The sequence below is a fragment of the Primulina tabacum genome, chromosome 16 (genome assembly GCF_025594145.1).
Source record: "Primulina tabacum isolate GXHZ01 chromosome 16, ASM2559414v2, whole genome shotgun sequence".
Classification (NCBI taxonomy): domain Eukaryota; kingdom Viridiplantae; phylum Streptophyta; class Magnoliopsida; order Lamiales; family Gesneriaceae; genus Primulina; species Primulina tabacum.
This window is the reverse complement of record NC_134565.1, coordinates 31,325,220-31,352,570: the sequence shown is the minus strand read 5'-3', so window position 1 is coordinate 31,352,570 and position 27,351 is coordinate 31,325,220. Positions and strand designations below refer to the sequence as shown.

Genomic DNA, 27,351 nt, shown 5'->3' with positions numbered 1-27,351 from the left:
TTTGTTGTTCTACCTGTGTGATTACAAAACCAGCTGTGGTCGTCACTATCAATCACATCATAAATTTTCTATCAAGTAGAAGGGAGAGGAAAAAGGAGCTTTTGGGATTATATTATATAATATTTGAAAATATAAATATAAAATTAATAAATTTTTTCATGTTAATCTGATATCAAAATTTATTTCTAGCTTTATCTCTGCATGATTTACTATGTAATTTTGATTGTGTGAGCTTACTAGTAGTCTTCATGCTTCTATCCATTTTTTCTGAAACTTTTCCATATTTTATCTCAAAGCTCACACGTTCTTTCTTCTCTTATTATTTTTTTAAAAAAATATTTATTTCTTCATATAATTGAATTATGTTGACATGTGAAAATAACGTTTGATGATTACCAGTAGTTATACACACACCAAGCGGCAAGGCCCCACAACCCACAAATTGTATGATCAAATTATACGAAAATAAAATTATTATAATACCACAAGTCGAAGTAAAATTTCACAATTGTATCCTATTTATAAGTCAAAATAATTACAAAAGAATTGATTAAAATCGAAATAAAATTTAAAAAATATCGAAAAAATTTAAAAAATAAAGTATGGGAAAGTAGTACATATATACATGATAGTTTTAAAAGTTTCAAAATTTGTTAGAATACAACTCCATGTGATAATCCAAGTATTCAAATATTTTATTCATCATCATTATGTGTAATGTATATTAGCATTTTATACATAATTAATTGTCATATTGGTTCTTAGTAATTATCTTTTTTTTTTACGCACATTAATGATATTTTTATTCTCTAAATATCTCGACTGAAGCTATGAATATGTAGAGAAAAAAAAAAAAGAAAGAAAAAGACATCAACGGAGCGAGGTGGGAATATAATTAAATTATTGAAAAAAGTTGATCCCGAGAATCAAACCCATCCGCGGTAACATGGTTAGAACCGTCCTGAGCCATTTCACGAAGGGTTTTGAAAAAGGAAAAAAAAAACCGTTTATTTATAAATACGCTCAAATATACTTGAGAACGCTATTTAAAAATAAACAAATATATTCAACAAAAATTAAGCGAAAACCTTCACGCTTTGGTTTTTTCCCACAAACATTTTCATCTCCAGAACGAAAATAAAGACTATTATCATCATCTATTAATTTCATTCTATTTTCAAATAACATATGTTCCCTCCTTTTCACATGTTTGAAAACAATAATTTCTTTTAATTAAAACTTATGATCGCTAAATTTTTCTTCTCTTTCCTTCTGCATTCTGTTCTCCCCAACATGGAAAGCTTGCTGAATAGTGTATCAATTATTCACATAACATCACACACTCGAAAAGTGAAAACAAGTAAAAAAAAATTACACAAGTTAATTAAGCCAAGCCCAAGAAAACATATTTCTTATTTGTACGTAGGACAGTAACACAAAGCTCAAGTATACTAGTTTTCTGCATGTATTTTTCCCCGTCCACTTGTGTTCAAATTTTATTATTACATTTGCACACACTTTATTACTTTCCACAGACAATATTGTTGATTACATAACTTAATAATATTCAAGAATTATCCGAAAATATGAGTCTCGACTTCTTTAGTGAACTCGATGAAGAAAGCCATGAGCGAAAGCGGATGTGGATTATCAGGTTTGAGCAGCTCATATTCCACAGTCCATGTAATAAAATCCACCCCGTTTTTGGTTTCAACGTGAATGATTATAGTCATATTCTTGTACGTCTCCAATAGATCTCCTCCAAGCATTTTATAGGAGATGGTCTTTTTCACCTCGTCTATGTCATGGAGAAGTTGTTTGGCAGTTTGTTCCTTCCCATCTTTGTGCATGTATATATAAAGAGTGGTAAGATATTAGGAATTTTTACTCGACTAACTAGTAAAAGATGTACGTGCGTTACATGTGTTATTATTATTTTTAATTTGATCAGATAATACTAAACAATTAACACGATCGAGTTTTATGCAATTTTCCCACATACCAAGTGTATATTTCCATTCGATAACGGAGCCATTAGTGCCATATTGTCCTTGGTGCAAGTTACATGCTTGAACTTTCGCGGGCGTGACATTAGACAAGTGGTGTGGCCTATCACTCATCAGGCGGTGAAACACATCCCCGCCGGCTTTGAACGCTACTTGGGCAATAAGCTTGCAAGGTAGTCCTGCCATTTCCTTCTTTCTTTCTTTCTTTTTTATATTATGTGCAATATCTTCTTCACCTGGGTTTATCTCTATATATACACCAAAGTTTATATTTCTTTAATGAATTTAATTTCAGGTCTTTCTTGTGATTTTCAATAAATGATTTCGATTGTGACCGATCCCATAAATCTTTGAATGTATTAGTCTTATCCCTAAGATTTTATCCACTTAAATACTAGATTTGGTTAGGAAAAAATATATTACTACAAGTATTTTTTATCTGAATTTAATAAATGGTGTATTAATATTATTCAGAACATATGTCGCGCGCTGCACTTAAGTTTATTCACGGCTTAAGGAGTGCGTTGTTCACGCTGTGTATTGATGTCCATGAACAAAATATCCGAAACTCATACAATTAATCACACTACATCCATGCATCAGCACCTCACTCAAGCAAAACAGCAAGGTAACACATAAAAACTAATTAATTTCAATTCTCTAAGAGAAGAAAATTTAATGAAGTAACAAGAAATTCTCTTAGTAAGATGATTTCTTACCTACAAAAATATATATTACGTTAAAATTTGTAGAATCTACATCAGTCACACAAAATTATAAATATTATGCTTCATATTGCATCCTCTAGAAAAAAAAACATTTCATCATTTGGTCAAATAAGGTCTACCTTCTTCACAAAAACCCTATCAACCCAAACTTTCCAACAAGATCCACCAAAAAGAACATGATATCGCACCTTGGCTTTGGATCTATGGATACAATTCTAATTTCTGCAACAACTTCATCAATACGTCAATTAAATATCTTACATTTAGTATTATCACAGATATCTTTACTATTAAAATTCTTCAAAGTTTACTATATATAAAAATACAAAGTTAATAATTGTATCATGCCTATTTTATAACAATTTTATGCTTTAGAAAACACATAATTGAAGAGAGTTATCTAAGTTGTAAGCTATGTCCAAGAATTGAAATCACAGTTGGCTAGATAATTTGATATGAAGGACTTGGGACCGACAAACAAGATTCTAGGGATGTAAGTTCACCGAGACAGAAGTAAAAGAAAGATTTGGCTTTCCCATAAAATTATTTGAAGAAAGTCTTGCAACGCTTCAATATGAAAGATAGTAAGCCAATATCGACCCCTCTTCCTGTTAACTTCAAGTTATTTTCCAATATTGTCCTAGCTGTGAAGCAGAGAGGATGTAGATATCTCGAGTACCATATGCATCAGCAGTGGGAAGATTGATGTTCGTCGTGATCTATACAAGACCGGACATTGCTCAAGCAGTGGGGGTAGTTAGTCGATATATGGCGAATCCTAGACGAGAGCATTGGAGCAATGTCGAGAAATACGTCAAGGGTACCTCAAATGCTGCATTATGTTATGGAGGATAGAATTTTACATTCAAAGAATATGTCGATTCAGATTATGCAGGTGATCCTGATAAGAGGAAATCTACTATTGATTATATGTTTACACTTGCAAGGGGAGCAGTGCGCTGGGTTCCAAAATTGCAAACATTTGTGGCATTATCTACAACGGAGGCAGAATACATGGCAGTTACTCAAGCTTGCAAGGAGACAATATGGATTAAAAAGTTATTGGAGGAGACTGGGCACAAACAAGAAAATGTTTCTTTGTGTAGTGACAGTCAGAGTGTCTTGCACATCGCAAGAAATCCAGCATTTCAATCCAGGACGAAACACATTGGAGTCCCATTTCATTTTGTTCGAGAAGTAGTAGAAAAAAGAAGCGTGGATATGCAGAAGATCCATACAAAAGAAAGCGTAACTGATTTTTTGACCAAGCCAGTGAACAATCAAAAATTTAAGTAGTGTAGATACTCAAGTGGCCTATTGAAAACGTAAGCAGGAGAGGATGTCAAGATTGAAAGGATGTGTGGAGATGTGTTTGATTCTCAATCAAATCTCCAAGTGAGAGAAATGTCGGCAAACAGGAAATGCATTTCTTGTGGTGATTAATTTTGAGGAAATGACGTGTAGTATTTTGCAGGTTGTGTTGAGAAGTTGCAGAAAGAAAGAAATTTTATATGCAATTCGATAAATACACGCGGTTTCACACCTCAAGATTCGATTATAAATAGAGACACAATTCGATCATTTCATTCATCCATTTTTCGAGTTTTCTCTCGTTTTATAGCATTTGAGTGCTTAGTTCTGTAATATTTGTGAGGTGTTTGTTCTCCTGTATCAAGAGAGTGTGTGTTATCTTTGGAAACACAATGAGTGAGTTGTACATCATAAAATATTATAGTGGAAATTCTTTTCATCTTGCCCGTGGTTTTTACCCTAATAATTTTTAGGGGTTTTCCATATAAATTTCGATGTCCAATTTATTCTTTATTTTCATATTTATTATCTCAAATTACCGCACGTGGGACCAGCAGCCTTGCTCCCGAGATCTCTATAAACAAGACAAACTAAACGCGAGCCAGAATAATTCACCGGAGTTGTCATAATTAACTTATCATGAATTTGTAACATAGATTTCATGATATTGAAATAAATTAGAATATTATTTTTTACAGAGATCTCAAAATAATATACCTCAAAGCCCATTCTTTGATTTTTTACAAGTGGGAGACGCAACAGCATACCATATCAAACATTGGTGGACTGATGAAAACCATACGAAAAATCGATCGATGAATTAAGCCAATAACATCAAAACTCACATGTTGTGTTGGCTGAATCCTTCGCAAAAATTCTCATGCCAAAACAAACGTAAAGAAAACTGAGTTGCCAATTTAACATTGATGCACTCAAAAAACGCGCATTCATAAAAATACCTTGAATCGATGATCACGAACCAATTCTTCAATATATCGAATCAAATCGCTCCAAAAATATAACTGTGTATATAAAAAACAGATGAGATGACTCCGCCCGAAGGCGAAGCCACTCCGACGCTCAAGTCAGTATAATCTTTTAGAAAAATACAAGACTAGCGTAAATAATTGTACATGAAAACGTACCTTGATTAGGGTTTTGGAGCCCTTTATTTATAGGTGTAGAGTCTTAGATGATATGGAATTTTGTAATATATGGTAACTAGATTTGTGCATATCCATACAATATTTTGTAATATCTCTAAAATATAATTAATGATATGATAGGATTTTTACCATATCATCACTAGTACCCTCGCAAAAAAGTGACGACGAGTGAAATGATGGAGAAACGTTAAATGGATGAATTATATTTTAGAGTATGTAAGATAATATTCTCGTTGCATGTAATAGTGTCCTTTGAGCGTTTGTTGTAGAGTGTGCTTTCTGAGATGAGCCAAATTAAGCGGCCAATGTAGTCATCTGATATTGAATAGATAGTCAAATGATTTTTCCTCTCGAGTCGCTAGAGAGTCAAAAGAGCCAAGAGTGGCTATACTCCTCAATAAGAAGTCAGGTCAAGATGTAGAGACAAGCATAAATAAGAAGTTCGAGATATATCGACTGCTGAAAGTCGAGCTCAGATGAAGAGCCATAAAGAATATCCTGCTAATAACCGAGCTAAAATGATGAGCTATAAATAAGATCCTGTTGAAAACCGAGCTCAAATGAAGAGCTATAGATAAGATCTTCCTGAAAATCGAGCTCAAATAAAGAGATATAGATCATAGTCTGCTGAAAACCGAGCTCAAATAAAGAGCTATAGATAAGATCATCCTGAAAACCGAACTCAAATAAAGAGCTATAGATAAGATCCTCCTGAAAACCGAGCTCAAATAAAGAGCTATAGATAATAGTTGCTCAATACCGAGCTCAAATAAAGAGCTATAGATAATAGTCTGCTCAAAATCGAGCTTAAATAAAGAGTTATAGATAAGATCATGCTGAAAACCGAGCTCAAATAAAGAGCTTATAGATAATAGTCTGCTGAAAACCGAGCTCAAATAAAGAGCAATGAACTAAGAATCAAATTACCGCTGTCGAGCACGAGGTCGAGCTTATATGTTTTCCAAGCATAGTTGGAGTTACTGAATGACGAACACGAGGTCAGACTTGTCTGTTTGCCAAAGCAGAGTTGGGCTTACTGAGGTGCCGAGCAAGGTCGGGCTTCTGTAATTGCCAAGCAGAGTTGGACTTACTGAGGTGCCGAGCAAGGTCGGGCTTACTGAGGTGCCGAGCAAGGTCGGGCTTACTGAGGTGCCGAGCAAAATCGGGCTTACTGAGGTGCCGAGCAAGGTCGGGCTTCTGTAATTGCCAAGCAGAGTTGGACTTACTGAGGTGCCGAACAAGTGAGAAAGGTCGGGCTTACTGAGGTGCCGAGCAAGGTCGGGCTTATGTAATTGCCGAGCAGAATTGGACCTACTGAGGTGCCGAGCAAGGTCGGGCTTACTGAGGTGCCGAGCAAGGTCGGGCTTCTGTAATTGCCAAGCAGAGTTGGACTTACTGAGGTGCCGATCAAGGTCGGGCTTACTGAGGTGCCGAGCAAGGGTGTCTGCTAGTGAAAATCACATGAGTTGAGCCCAGGCACGGTGCATCGAGCATGCTGTAGGACACTGCAATGAAGCACAAGAAACGAGACAGAAGAGAGCCAAAAATAAATATCTCAAATATTTGAAATGGATGATGCAACATAAGAAATTTATTATAAAAAATCCTTGTTCGGATAATAATAAAATCTCAAGTATATGAAACTTATCCTATGGATGTAAGACAAGGGTATGAGCCCAACATGTTGCTTCGTAAAATCATCTTTTTCCTATATAAACTCACCGTCCATACATAAATAAACAAGAATGGATTATATGGACCTGGACGATGGGATAATCTGTTGATTGGCATGAATATAAAGCTCAACACCATGCTGCCCTTGAATAAATTAAATTATACATATTTTTGGTTACTTCACCTGACAACTACATGTATGTGTTCACAAAAAGAATCGGGGTCATCCTGATTGGTCTTGGGTGAGCCATCATGGATCCGAGCGGACTGAGTAATAAGCCTATAAGAGCGAGAGCACTTCCTACATCCGACCGTTCTAAATAAATTAATATTGATCTAAATATCATTTCCTTCGCCATCAACCTCAAAATGAAATCTTAATAAATCAAATCTTGAACAAAAACTTTTTAATTCAACCCGACAAAAGCATAAGCAAAACAAAGAAATTCGAAGATTCTCTATTAATAGATCAAGATTATTGAGAACTTCTATTGAAATAATTTTTAAGCATTGGGGCATGAAATTCCAGTATTATGGAATCACCAATGAATTTTAACAGATTGACTGGTAAAAAAAAAAAATTTAACGTTCATCTTCATCCCTATTTGTTGAAAATGTTAAATTTTTTACCAAAGCTATTCCTGGTACCAAGAGTCCTTGGTTCATGTCAGAGAAAGAAATATCAATGTTATCTGTATAATCTCTCCTGTATAAATTATTAATTAGGAGTCAAAATTTATCTGTAATTAACCACGCAAAAACAATAGTATGAAATGACATTTGTTATAATTAGGAAGCATAATACAAAACTTATCTTTCAAAGCGGTCAAGCCGCAGGGTGATGCTTCGGTGTTGCAGAAATTTCCAACGATCCTTATTCTTCAAATCGTAGCTGAATTGCGGCAGAATCGCAGAATCCAAACCTTTTTGCAGTCGTTTGCAAGGTGGCACAAGAGATTCAACAAAAGGACTGTCCATTGGCCGATGGTCACAAAGACACCAACAGATCTTAAGCGACAACACATCTGGAACCGCTTCGAGCGATGTGATTGATCCATGTTAGTTCTGCAGATTCCTTTTATCAATCGAGGTAACGTGCTACCCTTCTTTCTTTTTTGTTCTAGGTCCTTAATGATTTGCATGGCGGTTGAAAAAAGAATAGGCCATAATCTATTACACTATCTGATTCTGAGCGGAATCTGTCTTCTCTCCGCATCATTAGAGTGGTTTCCTAGTTCCTTGTGAGAAGAGAAACGAACGAACCCAGATGCAATTCATCTAGCAATATTTCGGAAGTGTTCCCTCTATACTCGTCTTCCATCACTCGGACCAACATCAGTATCCATTCCCCATTGCAGATTAATGTCATTTTCAGAAGCCGACTACATACACAAGGGCTCGGATTTGTGCACTCTCCCGATTCAAGCAGATCGGCCTAGGCGGTAGCATCGGTGTTACATACCATTCCCAAAACAAAAATCGACTTCATAACGCACCCTGAAAACTGTGCAGAAGATATCTCATACGACCCACAAAATCGCCCTTAGACATGACCGCCCTCCGTCTCCCTGGCCGAATTATTTATTTATTTATTTTTTTTACGTGTCGTGACCGGTGGTGAACCATGTGGTATATAGGACCACCGGTGTTCGGGAAAATAGCATATCGGCTTTTGTTTCTATTTGTTTTTCAGATGGGATTTCTGGCTTCTTTAGAGTAGTGAAACATAGTGGTTGAGGCGGCAACTTGTACGAGATGTAGGCGAAGGTATGACGATGGGGATTATGGCAATACTGCTCTCGGTCCCTCAGATATGTGTAGATTCTCACGTCTTAGTTCAGATGTTCCTACATACGGCGCCATTGATGCACTCAAAAAATGCGCATTCATAAAAATACCTTGAATCGATGATCACGAACCAATTATTCAATATATCGAATCAAACCGCTTCAAAAATATAACTGTGTATCAAAGAAAACAGATGAGATGACTCCGCCCGAAGGCGAAGCCACTCCGACGCTCAAGTCAGTATAATCTTTTAGAAAAATACAAGACTAGCATAAATAATTGTAAATGAAAGCGTACCTTGATTAGGGTTTTGGAGCCCTTTATTTATAGGTGTAGAGTCTTAGATGATACGGAATTTTGTAATATATGATAACTAGATTTGTGCATATCCATACAATATTTTGTAATATCTCTAAAATATAATTAATGATATGATAGGATTTTTACCATATCATCAAACATAATTCAAGATGGTGTGTTCGAGTTCAAACAACCAGGTACAACATACGAAGGGCCAGCCAATACGTTAATTCAGAGAAAGAACCAGCAATGCCTATTGCTCCTTACCGTGTAGTGTTCGAAGTAGGGAAACTGTTAATAATAACCTCTAACTTGATTTGTAATATACTAGTGACTACGATAACACACCAAATTCAAGAACAAGCAAAACACTATCTTCAGGAACTCACGCTTCTTGTACTCACACTAGAACGCACACAAACACAACCCTCAAGAGGCACACAACGATTACGTGGTTCGGTTCTTTTCAGAGACCTATATCCACGGAGAAACACCACCAAGATCTTTATTGAATTCCAGAAGAACTTCTATTACACCGAGTCTAATAATTCAGCAAAAGAAAATATTACAAGACTTTTCGATCAAGCTTGTTCCCTTGATCGTCTTCTCCTTGATCCCCTCGGTCTATTCTTTTCTTCTGTGTGTGTGTTGAATCCGAATTTTCTCTTTCTTGTTTTCTCTCTGGAAGCTTGTTTAATTGTTCGTTGTTTCTTTTTCCCGCCGGGATCCCTTTTTATTCTTGTTATCAGTTACCCCTAACTGTCAAAACCTTTCTGATCAGTTATGGGCTTTTCTTCCTCACTGATCTTGTTCGGCCCAGCTTCTACCTTTCTCATGCTTATTGGACTTCACTCTTGTGCAGCCCATTGCCTCCCAGCCCAAGCTTTTGAGAAACTCATTCAACAGAAACAAACAAAAATCAACCATTTACACGCCGCCCGGACACCAAACCCAACACACACTTTCTGCACAGCATAGAGAGGCACACATCAACCATTTCTCGTCACCACTAACAAATTCCGAAAAATTCCTATAAACAATGCATAAAACACGCACGAGCAACAATCGCATGAAAAAAACATTAAAAAGAACAAATAAAAAGGAATGAAGATGGGAAGATGAAATCAACTCACTTTTCCGGTCGTTCATCTCGAAGGACATCATCTTCGCTGATTCAGATTCGAGCACAGCAAGCCACAATGATCGGCTCAAAAATTTATCTGCTATACAAACGGTTTCAACAAGATCAATCCCCGCTTTAAGAGAAACTTTAAATCAATGAAAAATGAAGGCTCAAGTCTCCAGCTCACATCTATAATTATAGCCACACAGCACTTGAAATAATCCCAAAATTGTGAGTTACAGGCTGATACGATTCAAAATAAGTGCGTATAGCTAGTTGGGATGAGCACAATATCAGCTTGGGAATTTCACTGGTACTAACAAGACAACTCAAATAGTCAAACAACAAAATTTTCAAAACTTGTCAAGCTTAATTGTAAAATTACCACCAATAATCATAGATATCAACTCATCTAATCACCTCAAATTCAACGATTACCCACTGTAAAATCAACCAGAATTCACATACATCGAAGAAGGTGTTCAAATACCGGGGTAACATTCTATTTTCGAGCAAAATCAGTTAGGAGATCCGAGCTTACCCATCGCAGAACGTTCCCATAAATACGGCTCGAAAAGATAAGAGTCGAACAGCGCCTGTCTGCGAGAAGGAAAATCGCGCAGTGGAAGGTCGTTAGATGGAGATGTGATTAAGGTCGTGTTTAGACCAATACCACATTTATATATGGCTATATTTTCTTATAATCGAATCTTTTTTATTGTTTTACTTTGTTATTTGACTTTGATTGACATTGTAACAAAACAATTTGGAGAAAGTATTATGTGAGACGGTTTCACGAATCTTTACCTATGAGACGGGTCAATCCTACCCATATTCATAATAAAAAATAATATTTTTAGTATAAAAAGTAATATTTTTTCACGAATGACCCAAATAAAAGATCCGTCTCACAAAATACGACTCGTGAGACCGTCTCACATAAGTTTTTGCCAACAATGCGATCAATTATTCACATGATTTGTTGCTTGCATGAGGTCGATCGATAGTAGATATACTTTTCCTTTTACGTGGATGAATGAAATTCACAATCATTATTTTTTAATACACAGTTAAATAAATTTTCGAGTTCACATCGTAATAGAAGATAACTTCGTTGCTTGGAGGCAAATATGATAACTAGATCTCTCGCCCCAAACCCAGATCATAGACAACATTAGCAACATCCTCAAAAATTCAAAAGTAAACTTTCTAGAACATTAAAACTCGAAAATCTTGAAAATAGCAAGCAAACACTAGCCACTTACAAGTCCATTAATTGCTATTAATTTTTTGCAATGAAACTTACCATTTGAATTAACAGAATAATTATTAGTTCACAAGATCACTTAATTACTTATCAGGGGAACCGTCCTTTGAATGTAGACCCCTTCAATATGTAGTTTAAATTTGATGATAATTGCAAAGAGAGCCTTCCAAATTTACATCTCCGTAAAAGGGTTTGTTTTCATTAAGTAATTAATAATTAAGATATGGCAAAAACTTGTGTGAGACGGTCTCACGGATCGTATTTTGTGAGACAGATCTTTTATTTGGGTCATCCATGAAAAATATTACTTTTTATGCTAAGATTATTACTTTTTATTGTAAATATCGGTAGGATTGACCCGTCTCACATATAAAGATTCGTGAGACCGTCTAACAAGATATCTACTCTTAAGATATTACTAAACTTTATTCGATTATTTTGTTTGTTATCTAGATGGTTTAACGATGTTCGAAATCTTAAACATCTAGATGGTTTAACGATGTTCGAAATCTTAAATATAAGTTTAAATGCTTTTTTGGTATTTTTAAAAAGCATATTTTGAAGATGTATATGTTTAAGGAGTTCAATTGAGAAGCATGTAACAATATGTTTTAAATTAAGAAAATCTTTTTTTAACATTACTAAATTATTCATTTCTTAGTGAAAATTCATTTATAATCAATAATATTATTAAAGAAATCGATAACGTTGTTCCAATTATTGCTCATGTAACATATTAGGACATTCCATGAGTAAGCCGATTTGGGCTTATTTATCAGATTAAGATATTATTGATTGATTTGGGTGTAATATTATGTAAGTCCAAAAGTTTGCATTTTTTTTTAAAAAAAATTATAGGTAGTGGTAATGTTACAACTCAAATCTATATAAACATATAGCAGATAAAGATTCACGTTTAATTTTTCTATCAGAAAAACAATTATTAACAATTATTGCACTCAATAATATCTTTCAATAATTGTACTCTTTGCAATCAATAAGAATTAAACATCTGCTCTTGACTCTGATATCAATTTAGGATCGAGTATTTGCCGTTTTACCAAAAGTTGTAGCTAATATTTATAGAACAACTCCAATCTATCAAACTTAATAGCAGCTCAAATATTACATTTCAATTGCTCTACCACTAGAACTACACAAAAAATCTTGTTAGACGATCTCGGGGATCCATTTTGTGATACATATATCATATTTAGATCATCCATGAAAAATATTATTCTTTCGGTCAAAGTATTACTTCACAAAAATCAATACTTTTTGTTATAAATGTTAGTAGAGTTGACCGTCTCACGTTACAATCTAATTGCACCAACACATTACATAATTGTTTTAAATTTTAAAATTTATAATATATTGAGTTAAAATTGATATAAATTTTCTTTTAAAATTAATAATTATATTAAAAAAGGGAATATTGGTGGAAAATATATATATGGAATAAAGTTTGGTTTAGCAATGTATGATTTCCCGGGCTTTTTGCCAGAGTTGAAAAGCTAGGCCACTCGTTCCCTCTCTCTTGTTTATTCTTCTTTTCTCCCATTGATCAAATATGCTTCCCACGTTCAATGACAGCTCCTCAAGATATAATTTTTTTCTTATTAGAAAATCAAAATCATTAAACTCGGTCACGAAATTTGATGAACTAGGGAAAATCAGAGAAACCCTTTTTCCCATCTTACGATTTCCTCGCGGAGAAGAGGGGTTTTTCCTTGTCTATTTTTCCTGGTGAATCGATCGAAGAGGCTTCCAATCTTGATAGATTGTTCCAATGTGTTTGGTGTTTTTGAATTCAAGTTAATGAGCTTTGAAGATTATGGTCAAGGAAGAAAGGAGCGTACATAAATCCAGGTCTTTTCAATTTCGGAAAATGTTCGATTTCATCAATCAGCATGATGAGAAGATAGAAAATATGCGTGAAGGTGCGGCATCGCCTGAGGTACCGGAAGCTCAAGAAATAGATAGTGATTTTGATAAAAGCCCCGTTTCTAAATCGATACCTAGATTAGGGAATTGCAAAAGGGAAAGGCCGGTTTCGGGTAATCCTCAACCTCACATTTGATTCAGTTTAATCCAATGTCATTCATTCACTCACACATAATGATGCATTCTTGGTTTTTCGTTTTTATTCTTGTTCGTTAATGATGCGTGGGGAATTCGATATTAATTATGTCGTTCGGTTTTAGATATGGAATTGATGAAGGAAAGATTTGCCAAGTTGCTTCTAGGAGAGGACATGTCCGGTGGAGGAAAGGGTGTTTCTTCTGCTTTGGCCTTGTCGAATGCCATCACAAATCTTGCTGGTAAAGTTTCACATCAATGTGATTATGAGCAGAAAATTAAAAATAAATGGGGTTGCTGTTCTGATATTACAAGGCCAAATTAGATTTTCGCTGTTATTTTTTTGACCTCCTCCTTAGGTATGGTGTACATTAATTAGCGACCCATGATCAAAATCTTGCAGCTTCTGTCTTCGGAGAGCAAAGTAAGTTAGAGCCCATGTCTGTAGAGAGGAAGGAAAGATGGAAAAAGGAAGTAGATTGGCTTTTATCAGTTGCAGATTATATAGTAGAATTTGTTCCTTCTCAACAGAAATCAAAGGATGGAACAGACATGGAGGTAAAATATCATTTGTCATTTTCCTCAAGAAAAGGGCAATATTTTTCATGAGTACTCACTGTATTTTATGATAATATTTTGCATGTATTTATTTCATGTTTCTTAGATAATGTTGACTCAACAAAGGAGAGACCTTATGTTGAACATTCCAGCCTTACGCAAGCTTGATGCAATGCTTATCGTAAGAATATGCCCCTTATGTCTCTTGCAAAATCATTAATTTCTTTTACTCTTATTACTTGCCAGACGTAGTATTGAAATTATAAGGGCAGGGTATCCTGGAAAACTTTGAAGGCCAACAAGAATTCTGGTATGTTTCAAGAGATGCCGATGAGTCTGAAAAAGGGATCCAAAGAAATGATAAATGGTGGCTGCCTACAGTAAAGGTTCCCCCGACAGGACTTTCAGAAGAATCTCGGCAGTTTTTGCAAAAACAGAAGGAAGCTGTAAATCAAGTATTGAAAGCGTCCATGGCCATAAATGCTCAAATACTTTTAGACATGGAGATCCCGGATAACTACATTGAATCGCTCCCCAAGGTGTGTGGGAAAGGAGAATATTTCTTCTATTAGAATGTTCATTATAAAATTATTATCGTTTTTATGATCCGTGTATGTGCTGGTATCTTGCAGAATGGTAGATCAAGCCTAGGTGAACCGGTCTATAAAAACATTACCATCGAGTTCTTTGATCCTCAGCAATTCCTTTTGACAATGGACATGTCATCGGAGCACAAAGTTCTTGACCTAAAGAACAGAATTGAGGCATCTATTGTGATATGGAAAAGGAAAATGCACCAAAAGGATGGGAAATCTGGATGGGGTTCGGCTGTGAGCTTGGAGAAGAGAGAGCTTTTCGAAGAACGAGCCGAGACTATCTTACTCCTTCTCAAACATCAATTTCCCGGAATTCCTCAATCCTCACTCGACATTAGTAAAATTCCAATACAACAAAGTATGAATGAAAATAAGAAAAAAAAACATTTGATTTCTATCTTTTCCGATACCAAGAAACAATCACTTACTATATTAGCTATTTTGTTAATTCCAAGTTCCAACATTGTAGGATGTGGGGTTGTCAATACTTGAAAGCTATTCTAGGGTACTGGAAAGCTTGGCCAATACAGTGATGTCTCGTATCGAAGATGTCTTATATGCAGATTCTCTAGCCCAAGATCCATCACTTGAAGCTGGAACGTGGAATCAATCAACGAAATATTCCTCTCAATCACAGCCACTAAGCCGAGAGGATGAGGCCGGGAATTTGAGTTCTGCAGCAGAAACTCCTACAGGTTCAATGACTTTGTCCGATTTCATGGGGTGGGATGTAGAGCCTCCCGTGACAAAAATCAGGAAGAATCATTCGACCGGTAACTTCTTGTCTTCTACTAGTCAGGATGAAGAAGAAATATTGGTGACAAAACCTGCTCATGTTAGCATTATCAAGAAGTTATCTTACACTGATAAGATTGAGATGAGTAGTTTGAGAAGTCCTACTTCTCGACATTGATTCGTTCGCGGAGAAACATAAAAATAGATACAGATAACTGTATGCAATAAGCTAAAAGAGAACAAAGGTTTAACATTTAATGTACAGATGCTGATAACCTTGGAGTCGTCCATCAGTTGAGTTAACTTAATGATTGCCCTTCCTTCCAATTTTGGATAGGGAAGCACAAATCGCCTGCCCTTTGGTACTTGGTGTGGTTTGTATTTGTTCCCTTCTTGTATCTATGAAACTTGTCTAATTTCATTAAAACGGAATTTTGTCATTGTTTCTTAATTTTCTTAGTTGATTACATGACCATCTTCTGGAGTAAGGCATGTTATGCATAGATATGAGCCACGGAGCCATGTATGTATATTCTCACAAGTATTATAGGAATAATTTTCCTACTCTGTTGGGTCGGTAATGGGTCCGGGTATAATCATACCCGGCCAGTTCCCGACTCTGTTGGGTCGGGCATGAATATGCTCAAACGGGTATTAGGTTGGATATGAGTATTAAATTTTATGCCCGTACGGCTACATGTCAGGTAACAATTCTTTTAGTCATATATTGTTTGTGGTTGTTTGTGGAATAATGCAAATGATAAATATGTTTTGAACTCTATTTTTATAACAATATAGAAAATGATATCATTTGACAAATTTTTTATTTTTTTTTTAGGCAACATTTGACAAAATTTTATATCATTATTTATTTGTAGGTAATTATTATGCGTAAAAATGTCTCAGTTTGTCATTTTTGTGTTTGATTGAATTGATTTTGTAATAAGACTTTATTGAATTAAATTTTTTAATTTTTATTATAAACGTACTATTAAGAATGTTAAATGATGGGTCAAACTTTTTAAACTCCGGTTATGAGTCGTATGATGTTAAACATAATTTTTTTCGTAATTTTAACAGACGTCCTCGACCCATACTCAACCTATTATAGTCCCTAAAAGTACCATAATCTTTAATACCATAATCATCAACTATGTGTATGTATATTCTCCAATGTAGCATTGATGTTTCCGATGTATCATTTATTACACTTGGTAAGCAAAAAGTTATGAAATTGAAAGGTCCAACTATTGGCATAGAAAGGGGAGGAATTTGGAATATCCAATTTGATGTTGTAACCAAAGTTGTCATGACAACAACTTGCCACACTTGTTAACTAATCATAAAAATTTCTATGAGATCGTCTCACATCTTATGGATCAATTTTTTTAGACGAAACTATTATCTGACTTAAATAATGAAAAAATATTATTTTTACTTTAAAAGCATTACTATTCACACTCTGAATATATATCATATCGATATGTTTCATGAATATAAATCCGTAAATTCATCTCACAAGATATCTGGATTGATTTTTTTAATCATTCTTATTTGTTTATAAAAAAAATATCAATCAGAATAAATCCAAATATATTTGTTAATTTTTATTTATAAAATTTAAAGTGTGACCCACACCCCAAAGGAGTTTTAAAAATTAGATCCAACCAGAAGCCCATGGGTTTTTTTTTTAAATAATATATTTTAAAAATTATATATTAAAATATTGCAGATTTTAAAACATTGTGAAAATATTACAATCCAGAGTTCAAATTCTAGATTCTAATTTTTTTTAAAAAAAGCTTAATGGCAGAGTCACGGACTCGAAGAATCCGCGACAGTCCTCCTCCCCAACTTTAAATTGCACCGATCTCCACATATTTTTAGCGCACCGAATTCATTTGCAATTCGAACACCACCGATCTTCGCATATTTTCATCGCAAGTCTTCCGCATATCTTCTGATTCATTTTTCGTTTCGTTTTTTCGGCGACTGTTTCTGTTAGTTAAATTTCTTCTCGATCGGACGTTGTGTTCATAAGTTTTTTGTTATCGAAAATTTTCAGGTATTAATTTATTTTATTATTATTGAATTAATGTTGTTTTGTATTGTATCTTTTTTAAGAATGTTTAACATTGACATATTATAATTTTGATCGTTGATCTGATCATTTATTTCGTACGAGTGAATCTGAAAAGGTAACATTATTGCCGAATCGAAGGAAGAAAGTAATAACGCCGATTATCTGAGCAGAAAGTATGCTCAATACTCGTGAAACTCGGTGCAATTTATAGAAAAAGAAATGAGCACGGATTCATAGAATCCGTAACCCCCTGTCACGGATTCATTGAATTCGTGTCTCCTTAATTTTTTTTTATTTTTTTTAAAAAATTAGAATCCGTTGCAGTGTAACACAAATTACACTACTTTTATAAAACTTTTCACTTTGCAACATTTTAATAACGATTTTATTAATTTGTAATATTTTTTAAAAAAACCGGAAGCCCATGGGCCTGCTGTGTCAGATAGATTTCTTTGAAAATTGGCCATCATCTCCCCGTGTTCTCTCACTTCCCTGGTCAGGCAATCATCTTCTCTCTACTCTAGTCTATCCTATTCTCTTCCAGTTTAAGCAGAACAGAACAAATATGACGGTGCAAGCCAATGAATTCATGGAGTCTCACGCGAAGATTCCTGAAATCAAATTCATCAAACTTTTCATCAACGGTGAATTCGTCGACGCTTTATCAGGTTCCTCACTCCTCTCTAATTATATAACGCTTTCTTCCTCCTGGAACTGTTCGATTTCATTCTATCCCAACTCTAATTATATAACGCCTACTAGTTTTACGCGGTTTACGGCTGAACTTCTAGCTCGTTCAGCTGCAAATTTATGCGTGATTTTCATATAAGTGTTGTGGAGAAATTGGTAAGAACGTGAAGATACTGCTCGTTTCGTCGGTTGCAAATTTTTTTTACGACAACTTGGAAAACATGAAAGTTCGTTCAACATGAGACTGTTTTTTTTTTTTTTTTTTGTTTACCGTGGTCGTTTTCAAGAGGTTGAATGAAATATCGCTTCAATATTAAATTATTTGATCGAAAATGATACAGATTGGCTAGCTTTGCATAAAACGGAGTTACATAGACCACTAGGGAATCTTTCGCCGTTCATTGAATCTGGTCGGCGTTAAAGTTATAATATTGAAAATTTAAATTAAATTCGACAAAATTGAGTTTAGATTAATACATTTTGGGTGTAAAAATTAAGGTGAAATGTGTAATTGCGTGTTGAATCAGGAAAGAGATTTGAAAGCATAGACCCGAGAACGGAAGAAGTGATTGCGAACATTGCTGAAGGGGACAAAGAAGACATCGATTTAGCGGTTAAGGCTGCACGGGAGGCCTTTGATCTTGGTCCATGGCCTCGCTTACCCGGACGTGTAAGTCATTTATTCACTTCTTTTCCAATGATTATATATACTTAGTGTTACGTGGCAAAAAAATTTTTTTATATAATTTTTATCTAAAAAATATATGTTATTTTATTAAGAAGATTTGAACTTTTAGATTAATTAGAGAAAAATCGAAAAAAGATTGAGAGTTGTAAAAAATTATTAATAAATTCATATCAGTAAAGTTAACTAATAAATATTATAAATGATAAAACTGTAAAAAAAAAACTTTGTTATCATATTAACGTAATAATTAGTATGAGGTGATGAAGTTTATAATATAGTATGTAATATAGATTTATAGATAAGACGTGACTCAACGTATAATTTCAACTAAGATCCTCGTATTCGAGTCATGTGAAGAAAAATTTATGTAATGAGAAAGCTTATATACCATAATAAATCTGATCTCGTTTGTGCTGTTAATTTGGATTTAATATATTTGGTGATTCGGTTTGAAAAATATGGCATGGAATTAACAAGGGAGATTGCGACAATTTGTCGGGTTAATAAAATATTTGATCGGGGTGAAAATTTTTTCATCTGATAATTTATTTGACTGAATTAGCATGTGAGATTCATTGCATATATTGATAAAATGTTCATTTTAAATGTATTCTTGTATAGTAGTTTCGAAAAAGAGACATCTCATTATCCCATGTTACACAAATATTTGTGGTCCATAAGAATAAATAGTATTTTTTGAGACAAGAATGCACTTGATATAAATACAACTTCCATATTAGTATAGAAGTCAAGCTTGTCTCCCATCGTTATGTATCTATTTAACTTATTTAATTGGCTTTGTCGGATGGTTGAATTCCACAAATTTACTGTTGATTAATTTTAAAATATTTCATGCAGTTAATCATTTTATTAATTCATTTGGCAACCTTATATGTTAATTAAAATGAAAGTTTTGGAACCAAAAAAAAAAATTAGTGGATGATTTTCTTTGCACTTTGCCATTCTCAAAGTAGTGGTGGCAACTCGCATGACCCGATTCAATGGTAAGTTTGGGACGAATTCTCGTACCGGAAAAAAAAAGTGTAGTGGTTGCCCTGAATTTTTCAAGGCAGTGCTACATTGAGAAAATATTGAGATTTAAAAAATAATTTTTGGAAGTTATGAAAATAAAAATAAAAACATGGTTATGTTTGGACAAGTACTTACAAAACATTTTTATAAAAGTATTTTTAAGAAAATTTTATAAAATGTTTTAAAAGTTGTTTTTATGAATAAATATGTATTTGTACAAATATAGTATATAAACGTTTTTAGAGTTGAAGACAACTATTTAAAAAAAAAAAAGATTTTAAAGATCATTATTGTATATAAAAAATTTAATTTGTGTTTGATCTGCACTTTTTATTATAAAAATATATATATTAATTATTGTTTAAAAATTATACTTGAAAGAACACTTATTAAAAATATTTTTCAAAATTATTGAAAAAATCTACCTGAAATTTCTGTAATTGGAGAGGCGTCTGATTTGCATGATAGCTCATGCTTTTAAGCCCGTCCTTATTTCAAGGTGCCGACATTTCACATATGATTTGACTTACTTGCGTCAATATCATTAATTATCTTACTCGTTACTACAATAGCTCGTGCGTGGCTAATTCAATATTTGCTTTCTTTTTATTATTTTCATTGAAATTTTTTATTTCTCATAAGATTTGTTCATATTTTATCATAATTAAATAAATCTATGTAATTTTAAATGTATTAGTGTATATGACACAGCCTTAATATATCAAGTGATTTTTCATAGCAACAAAATCATATAAAAAGATATAGTTTTCATTCATTTATTTGATTATTTAGATGACCAAGTAAAGAGGTCTATACATAGTCTGGAGAATTGTCGTCGGTCCCCTACCACTTTATTAAGATATTTTTTATTTGAATTATTGGACATCCCAAAAAGTCAACCATCTTCTCAGTAAAACAATCTCAAAGGCATGTTCAGTACACAAATAACAAAAAAGGAAGAAGTTAGGTCCAGTGGAACGGTCTTGGAAAGATCAGACTTGTGGCATATTTGACTAATTTGGATATGGGATTTTTTTAATATATATATTTTTGGGGAGGGTGTAACGAAGTTGTGTTGACACCCCTATTTCTCCAATATCCACTAGTTAAAATTAGGGCATGTCGGTATTTTAGTTAGATACAATTGATTATCATTATTACTAATTATCTGATTTTGAGTGAAATATACCGATTTAGTTTCTTTTACAAATCTTTTTTTTCATAGTAGAAACACCGTCGGAAGCGGGGGATTAGACGGGTTTTTTTTTTTTTATATAGTAGAAACACCGCCGGAAGCGGGGGTTAGGCGGACCCCTACCAGTTTATACAACAAAAGTGCAGAACAAATAAAACTTATTCAAATAAAACATAATGGGAAGGGACTAGGCCAAGACCTCCCCCTTTTAGATGCAAGGGATAATGGATTTAGGTCGAGGAGAGACATGGTTTTAGGGGGGGCCGTCCACCATTAAATTTGTGTCAGCAAATTCAAAATTATTTGAAAAATCATCAAATAAAGTGTATTAAAAGGATAAAAGAAAATTATGTCATCTATAACATCCTAAGCAGAATCGTTTGGGTAAATAATTGTTTGGTCCATTGATTTTTTCTATTTTAGGCTTTGATCTACTGAATTTTTAAATTTTAGTTTTAATGCACTAATTTGATTTTTTTTTTAATTTTAAGTCACCTTACTCTCTTTTATTAATCTACGTCAAATCACTCTTTCCCAAAGTTTGTACATTTTTCTTGAACGGAAGATGTGAAAATTATTATAATTGGGTATCGATACTCAAAACTTTATCTCGAATTTGGGGCCTGAATACCAAATAGAGTCCAGAGACGAAGGCAACAAGAGACGAGTGGATGCGATCACCCCTCAATTTTCAAGTTTAAGAAGTGGGAACCCCGAATTTTTTTATGTCATTTTTTAAAAAAATAGAAAAATAAATAATAAATAAAAGGGATTAAAACATGGAAAAGGTTGTCCTCATCTTACTGGAAAAGCCCTGCCAATCAAGTGTGATTAAAACTCCGAATCAAATTTCCCATATTTTCAGGTTTTGATTTCCATATAACCCTCAATCTTTGATTTGTTGTTATTCGTTAATTAAGCTTGGTAAGTTTTTATATTTTCATCAGCCTAATATTTTTATTTATAACCTATGAGATGTCTTGAGGATTGATGAGTTGATTAAAAATTCAATGTCGAAATGTAACGATCATGAGTTATCTCGGCCTTGGGCTTCCTCTTGGGTTTTCTAATGCATCATTATTCGTAGCTTTATCACACTCTTGGATTTGTTTTTTTTCTTTCCCCAAGACTCGTATCTAGGACCTACAAGTTTAAGTATTTAGATTCCTAGAGCGTAAGTATCAATTGAGCTACACTTTTTATTGTAGCGCCTTCTCTCGTAAACGAGCTCTCTTTGAGGCTTTTAACCTTACAGGTATATCCATCCATGGAAATGAGTTCATTTCGCCTCCTCTAATATTCGAATCCAAAACCTCCATTATAAATCCATATATTCTTAGAATGTGGGTACCAATTATGACTATAAATGAATCCAGTCGGCTCGCAAACTTTTCGATCCGACTCGATAATTAATTGATTTATTTTTTAATTTATTGAACTTGAACTAAAATTATATTTTTCGATAGTTTGCGAGCCAGCTCGCAAATCTTAATATTTTATTAATATAATATAATACAATTATATATTAAAATTATATAAATTTCGAGTTTTTTTGGATGTTTCGAGCTTTCGAATCTTACTATCCGAACAATAGTTTGAATATCTCGCGAATATGTTCGAAGATTTGGAGTCGAACTCGAATTTTTTTCGAACTGAACCCGAGCCAAAATTTTAAAAAATTTCGAGTTTTGAATCGAGCTTGAACTCGAATATATTTAATTTGAACCAAATTCTAACATTAAATTTTTACTAATATTTGACTCAATTCGCTTCAGTTGCACTTTTAATACCAATTGAGAAAGGAACTCATTCCAAAGATGTTAATATTCTAAGAATAATGACGCATAGGAAAGCCCGTGAAGAAGAAGGCTCTAGAGGGAGTCAATTTACTGGAGAAGGTCTCCGAAACTTGAATCCAAAATCGGGATAGCTCATGATCGTTATACTAAATCTTTAATCATCAATGGTGTGAGATATCTTAGAGACGGATAGCTGGTAATTGTTAAGAAATATTTTTACAGTAAATAGACAATAAAAAATTTCCTCTCTGTTTTTCCTAGATAAAATTTTTCATACAAGTTTTAATCAAAATAAGAAACTCAATTCTTATACAAAAAGGTTTTATTGCTATCCGACATTTCAAGGATGAAGCATCAACGATTTTGGCATTATGTACGTTAGGTACTCTTATTTTTGTGTAAGTTATTTAAAAACCATGGTTTTAATTTTATTATTATTTCTTGTACCAAAATTAATCTATTTTTATAATCATCTTTTTGTTGGAATATATGTGTCTATTTAAGAAATATTGTTGCTTTGTGCATGCATGTCCAAGCTAAATATATAATAATGTATTAGACCTGAATATGATTCATGTTATATATGTGGCAGGAAAGAAGAAAGATAATGCTGAAATTTGCGGACTTGATTGATGAAAATTTGGAAGAGTTAGCGGCCTTGGATACAATTGATGCTGGAAAGTTATACAACATGAACAAGATACTAGACATTCCCGGTGCGGCAGAAACAATACGTTACTTTGCAGGGGCAGCTGACAAAATTCATGGGGAAACTTTGAAAATGTCTAGGGAACTACAGGCATATACTTTAAGTGAACCCGTTGGTGTCGTGGGGCATATTATTCCCTGGAACTTCCCGTCTACTATGTTTGCAATGAAAGTTGGCCCTTCGTTAGCTGCTGGTTGCACTGTGGTTGTTAAACCTGCGGAACAGACTCCTCTCTCTGCTCTTTTTTACGCTCATTTAGCAAAGCGCGTAAGCTTTCTTATGAATTATTGTGATTTAGTATTTATGTGGATTCTCATGGATTTGTTTTACACAACGCGGGCCCGACTTGTTTAACATAATGCTGCAGGCTGGAATTCCAAATGGAGTGCTTAATGTTGTGACAGGATATGGACATACGGCTGGTGCCGCCATTACCTCTCACATGGACATTGACATGGTCATATACATTTGTATTTATTTGCAATGCAATATAGAAAAGTATTTTAAATTCTAAAACTTTTTCCAATGTATCTCATATCTGACGGGCCTTATATGTTTGTTTGTTCCTTTGTTCAGGTTAGTTTTACGGGTTCTACAGAAGTAGGGCGCCTTGTAATGCAGGCGGCTGCGTCAAGCAATTTGAAGCCTGTGTCACTAGAACTAGGAGGCAAATCGCCCTTCATAGTTTTTGATGATGTAGATGTTGATAAAGTTGCAGATCTAGCTCTCCAAGGAATTCTATTTAACAAGGCAAAACAAACTTTAGTACTATTTGATTTCTCATATGATACCATTCTCATATGCAACCCTAGTAATGCATGAATGTTCCAGGGCGAAATATGTGTTGCTGGCTCCCGCGTTTTCGTTCAACAAGGGATATATGATAAATTTATCGTCAAGCTCGTTGAGAAGGCAGAAACATGGGTGGTAGGGGACCCTTTTCACCCAAATGTTCGTCAAGGACCTCAGGCATGTATTCGATTTCCTTGGTAATTATCCGAAAAATCAAAAATGAAAAGAAATAAGAGAAGCAAATCAAGTTTCTGTTACTTTTAGTCAGAAACAATGAACATGCCAAGAAAACTGTGGAAACCCAGTATTGAATTATGTATAAATGGATTACATAGCTGACACTAATAGGACTTTCAAACTTTTCTTGTGATTTTAGTGTGCAATAAATGAATTTATTCGTTAATTAACTCTGGGAAATACTTTTTTGGATGTTATGTATAAGGTTGATAAGAAGCAATATGAAAAGATACTTTCATATATTGATATTGGAAAGAAGGAAGGTGCCACTTTGTTATATGGTGGAAAGCCATATGACAGAAAGGGTTATTACATTGAGCCAACAATTTTCGTAAATGTCACAGTAAGTATTTGATTTTTATCAAGTTTCTTTTATTTTGAGTAAGACATATGATGCGCCACATATATATTAATTAATCTATTTGTATAGGACGATATGACTATTGCAAAGGAAGAAATATTTGGGCCTGTAATGTCAGTTCTCAAGTTCAAGTAAGTTCATTCTTCTGAGCGGTAATAAACAATTTGATCCCCTTAGTTCTATCACATATTCTTCACAGTTTGATTGTTGTGTCTTAGCTTCACTGTTTCATTTGACAAAACCATCCTTGGGGAGAACTTCTTTCAATATATTTAATTAAATTGGTCCAAGAATCGGCACTACACTGCCACTCAACTTGTAATGCAGTTGCATAAATATCTCCCAAAGGGGAAGAGACCTGGGTTTGATCCAGGTGATGACGGAAAAACTCTGTAAACAAAAAAAGTGTCGAAGAATCGTAAATCGTCTTAAATATAAACATTTATGCACTCTCCCCCACCATCCACTATCCATTTCTTTCCTACAAAACACTATGAACCACTGTAATCTCCAGTACTCCAGTATCCATTTCTTTTAGAAAAATAGTATATATTATACGTGCACATTACGTTCATGCGTTTATGGACTAGAATTTTAATGTTCGAAAACTGGGGAAAAATAAACAAATGATGGAGACAATCATTGACATTCTTTTTAATGTTTTAGCTTTATAATTTTAGAAAAGGAAGTAAAATGGAAGGTGTCCCTCGACACGAAATTTTATATTTCATGATATATCACATATTTTTATACATGTGTGTGTGTCTGTGTATATTGTGCTAAGATTCGTTCCAATTGAATTTGTAGGAGTGTCGAAGAGGTGATAAAGAGAGCTAATGGTACGAAGTATGGATTAGCAGCTGGGATTATGACAGATAACTTGAATACAGCAAACACAGTCTCGAGATCAATCCGAGCCGGTGTTGTTTGGATCAATTGTTATTTCGCTTTCGACAATGATCTTCCCTACGGGGGCTATAAAATGAGCGGATTCGGAAGAGACTGTGGACTGGAATCTCTTCATAAGTATCTTCAGGTTAAATCCGTCGCAACTCCCATTTATAATTCGCCATGGCTCTAAGCTAAGTTGCATGGGTGGATCCTTTTTGCTAGGCCAACTTATTTTCTATTGTTTGATATAATAATATTAATATTCATGGTGAAAATATGTTTTAGTGATTATAAATTATGTTTTTGTATATGGAAGATGAGATTATGTAATCAGTATGTCATATGTACTCTATTCCAATCCTGAAGTATAAATAATTTATGAAATAAAATTTTATTCAATATATATCAGAATTCAAGAAGAGTATGTCACTCATAAATAAAAGATCTATCCTACGGTTGCTAGATAAAGATTTTATACGGAATAAAAGCTTGAGATTTACCCAACATACATTCATTATATGTATTGAATGTGCATATTGTTGGTGCCGGATGTGGTACAAAATGAACTTGACATTTTTTTTTAACCGTTGTTGCAACGAAATTTGACGTATAACTGAAATATGATAACATGGTGGCTAAAGTTTGATTTTATCTTTATATGATAAAAGCCGGATGTGGTACAAAATGAACTTGACATTTTTTTTAACCGCTGTTGCAACGAAATTTGACGTATAACTAAAATATGGTAACATGGTGTCTAAAGTTTGATTTTATCTTTATATGATAATTGGCTCACACACAATGTTTATGCAACAGTATAATTGTTTCTCAAGATACAGCTAAAACTGTGATAGCACTCCAAATCACATGGATTGCTGATATAAACAAAAATTATGCAGAAAAATGCAAAATGGACGAATATGAATGAATATGACTATTTTGGTGTTGAATGAATTCCATTCTTCAGGCAAGAGTCTTGTCAAGTTTGGATAGAAAGTTATATTGGTTAGCCTTGAATTGTGTGTGATGTAATTTGGTGAAGTAATATCTTGTTATAGAAAACAATTATACCATACATTTTTTTTAAATATGTTGATAAGTTCATAATGAAACTTAATCTTTGATATTCACGGGAAATTTAGGGTCCGATTTCTGCAAGTGTCACTAGTCCAGACACAGGTTTTGAAATTGTCCTGACCCTGAAATCACGAATAAGACCGTTAGAAGGGGGCCGAGAGGGTTTCCTGACGTATCCTCTCTGACGCTCAAGTCAGAGACTGATGATATAAGGGGATCATCTAAGGGTACTGCTGAAAAATAATATATTGAGATTGCCTCAGTGGATGTCAAGGTCCTGAATGATTAATTTGTATGTCTTTAAAAAAAAACACAAAAAACAAATGCAAATGATCAAAAATTTTACATATGTGTACGCATATAACAATAACTTCGAACCATTCGATCAAAAAGTGAATGTAGATTGTGCTCGAGCGGGTTAGTTCACATGATTGACGACTTTAATCCGTAAGTCTTGATATGCCAT

The 27,351-nt window shown here is 34.0% G+C and overlaps 2 protein-coding genes, 2 long non-coding RNA genes and 1 pseudogene across 4 annotated transcripts; 3 read left to right on the top strand and 2 right to left on the bottom strand.

Moving 5' to 3' along the window:
- Positions 1-1,384: 1,384 nt before the first annotated feature.
- LOC142529295 (kirola-like) lies at positions 1,385-2,238 on the bottom strand. Its single transcript, XM_075634797.1, has 2 exons — positions 2,003-2,238; positions 1,385-1,840 (listed from the first exon to the last, which is right to left on the bottom strand). Exons 1-2 carry the CDS (start codon positions 2,190-2,192, stop codon positions 1,575-1,577), a joined length of 456 nt encoding a protein of 151 aa, XP_075490912.1. The 5' UTR covers positions 2,193-2,238; the 3' UTR covers positions 1,385-1,574.
- Positions 2,239-5,896: 3,658 nt separating this feature from the next.
- LOC142530183 (uncharacterized) lies at positions 5,897-7,208 on the top strand. Its single transcript, XR_012816055.1, has 4 exons — positions 5,897-6,029; positions 6,073-6,209; positions 6,265-6,399; positions 6,462-7,208. It is a non-coding gene; the product is annotated as an uncharacterized LOC142530183 (long non-coding RNA).
- Positions 7,209-9,265: 2,057 nt separating this feature from the next.
- On the bottom strand, positions 9,266-10,733 carry LOC142529674 (uncharacterized). Its single transcript, XR_012815938.1, has 3 exons — positions 10,638-10,733; positions 10,107-10,193; positions 9,266-10,003 (listed from the first exon to the last, which is right to left on the bottom strand). It is a non-coding gene; the product is annotated as an uncharacterized LOC142529674 (long non-coding RNA).
- A 2,181-nt stretch (positions 10,734-12,914) lies between these two features.
- LOC142530202 (rho guanine nucleotide exchange factor 8-like) lies at positions 12,915-15,782 on the top strand (annotated as a pseudogene).
- Positions 15,783-17,843: 2,061 nt separating this feature from the next.
- Positions 17,844-26,227, top strand: LOC142529485 (aldehyde dehydrogenase 1-like). The gene is made up of 9 exons (XM_075635031.1): positions 17,844-18,082; positions 18,632-18,774; positions 23,411-23,794; positions 23,895-23,984; positions 24,104-24,277; positions 24,359-24,496; positions 24,762-24,899; positions 24,987-25,048; positions 25,725-26,227. The coding sequence occupies exons 1-9, from the start codon at positions 17,980-17,982 to the stop codon at positions 25,996-25,998; spliced, it is 1,506 nt and encodes a 501-aa protein (XP_075491146.1). The 5' UTR covers positions 17,844-17,979; the 3' UTR covers positions 25,999-26,227.
- The last annotated feature ends 1,124 nt before the right edge of the window (positions 26,228-27,351 follow it).

Excerpts from the sequence above, each read along its gene's own strand:
- LOC142529295 (XM_075634797.1), bottom strand. The coding sequence starts at position 2,192 with ATGGCAGGACTACCTTGCAAGCTTATTGCCCAAGTAGCGTTCAAAGCC. Across the intron at positions 1,841-2,002 it reads CGAATGGAAATATACACTTG|ATGGGAAGGAACAAACTGCC; the intron begins GTATGTGGGAAA and ends ACATGCACAAAG.
- LOC142529485 (XM_075635031.1), top strand. The coding sequence starts at position 17,980 with ATGACGGTGCAAGCCAATGAATTCATGGAGTCTCACGCGAAGATTCCT. Across the intron at positions 24,497-24,761 it reads ATGTTCGTCAAGGACCTCAG|GTTGATAAGAAGCAATATGA; the intron begins GCATGTATTCGA and ends GTTATGTATAAG. Across the intron at positions 24,900-24,986 it reads CAATTTTCGTAAATGTCACA|GACGATATGACTATTGCAAA; the intron begins GTAAGTATTTGA and ends CTATTTGTATAG.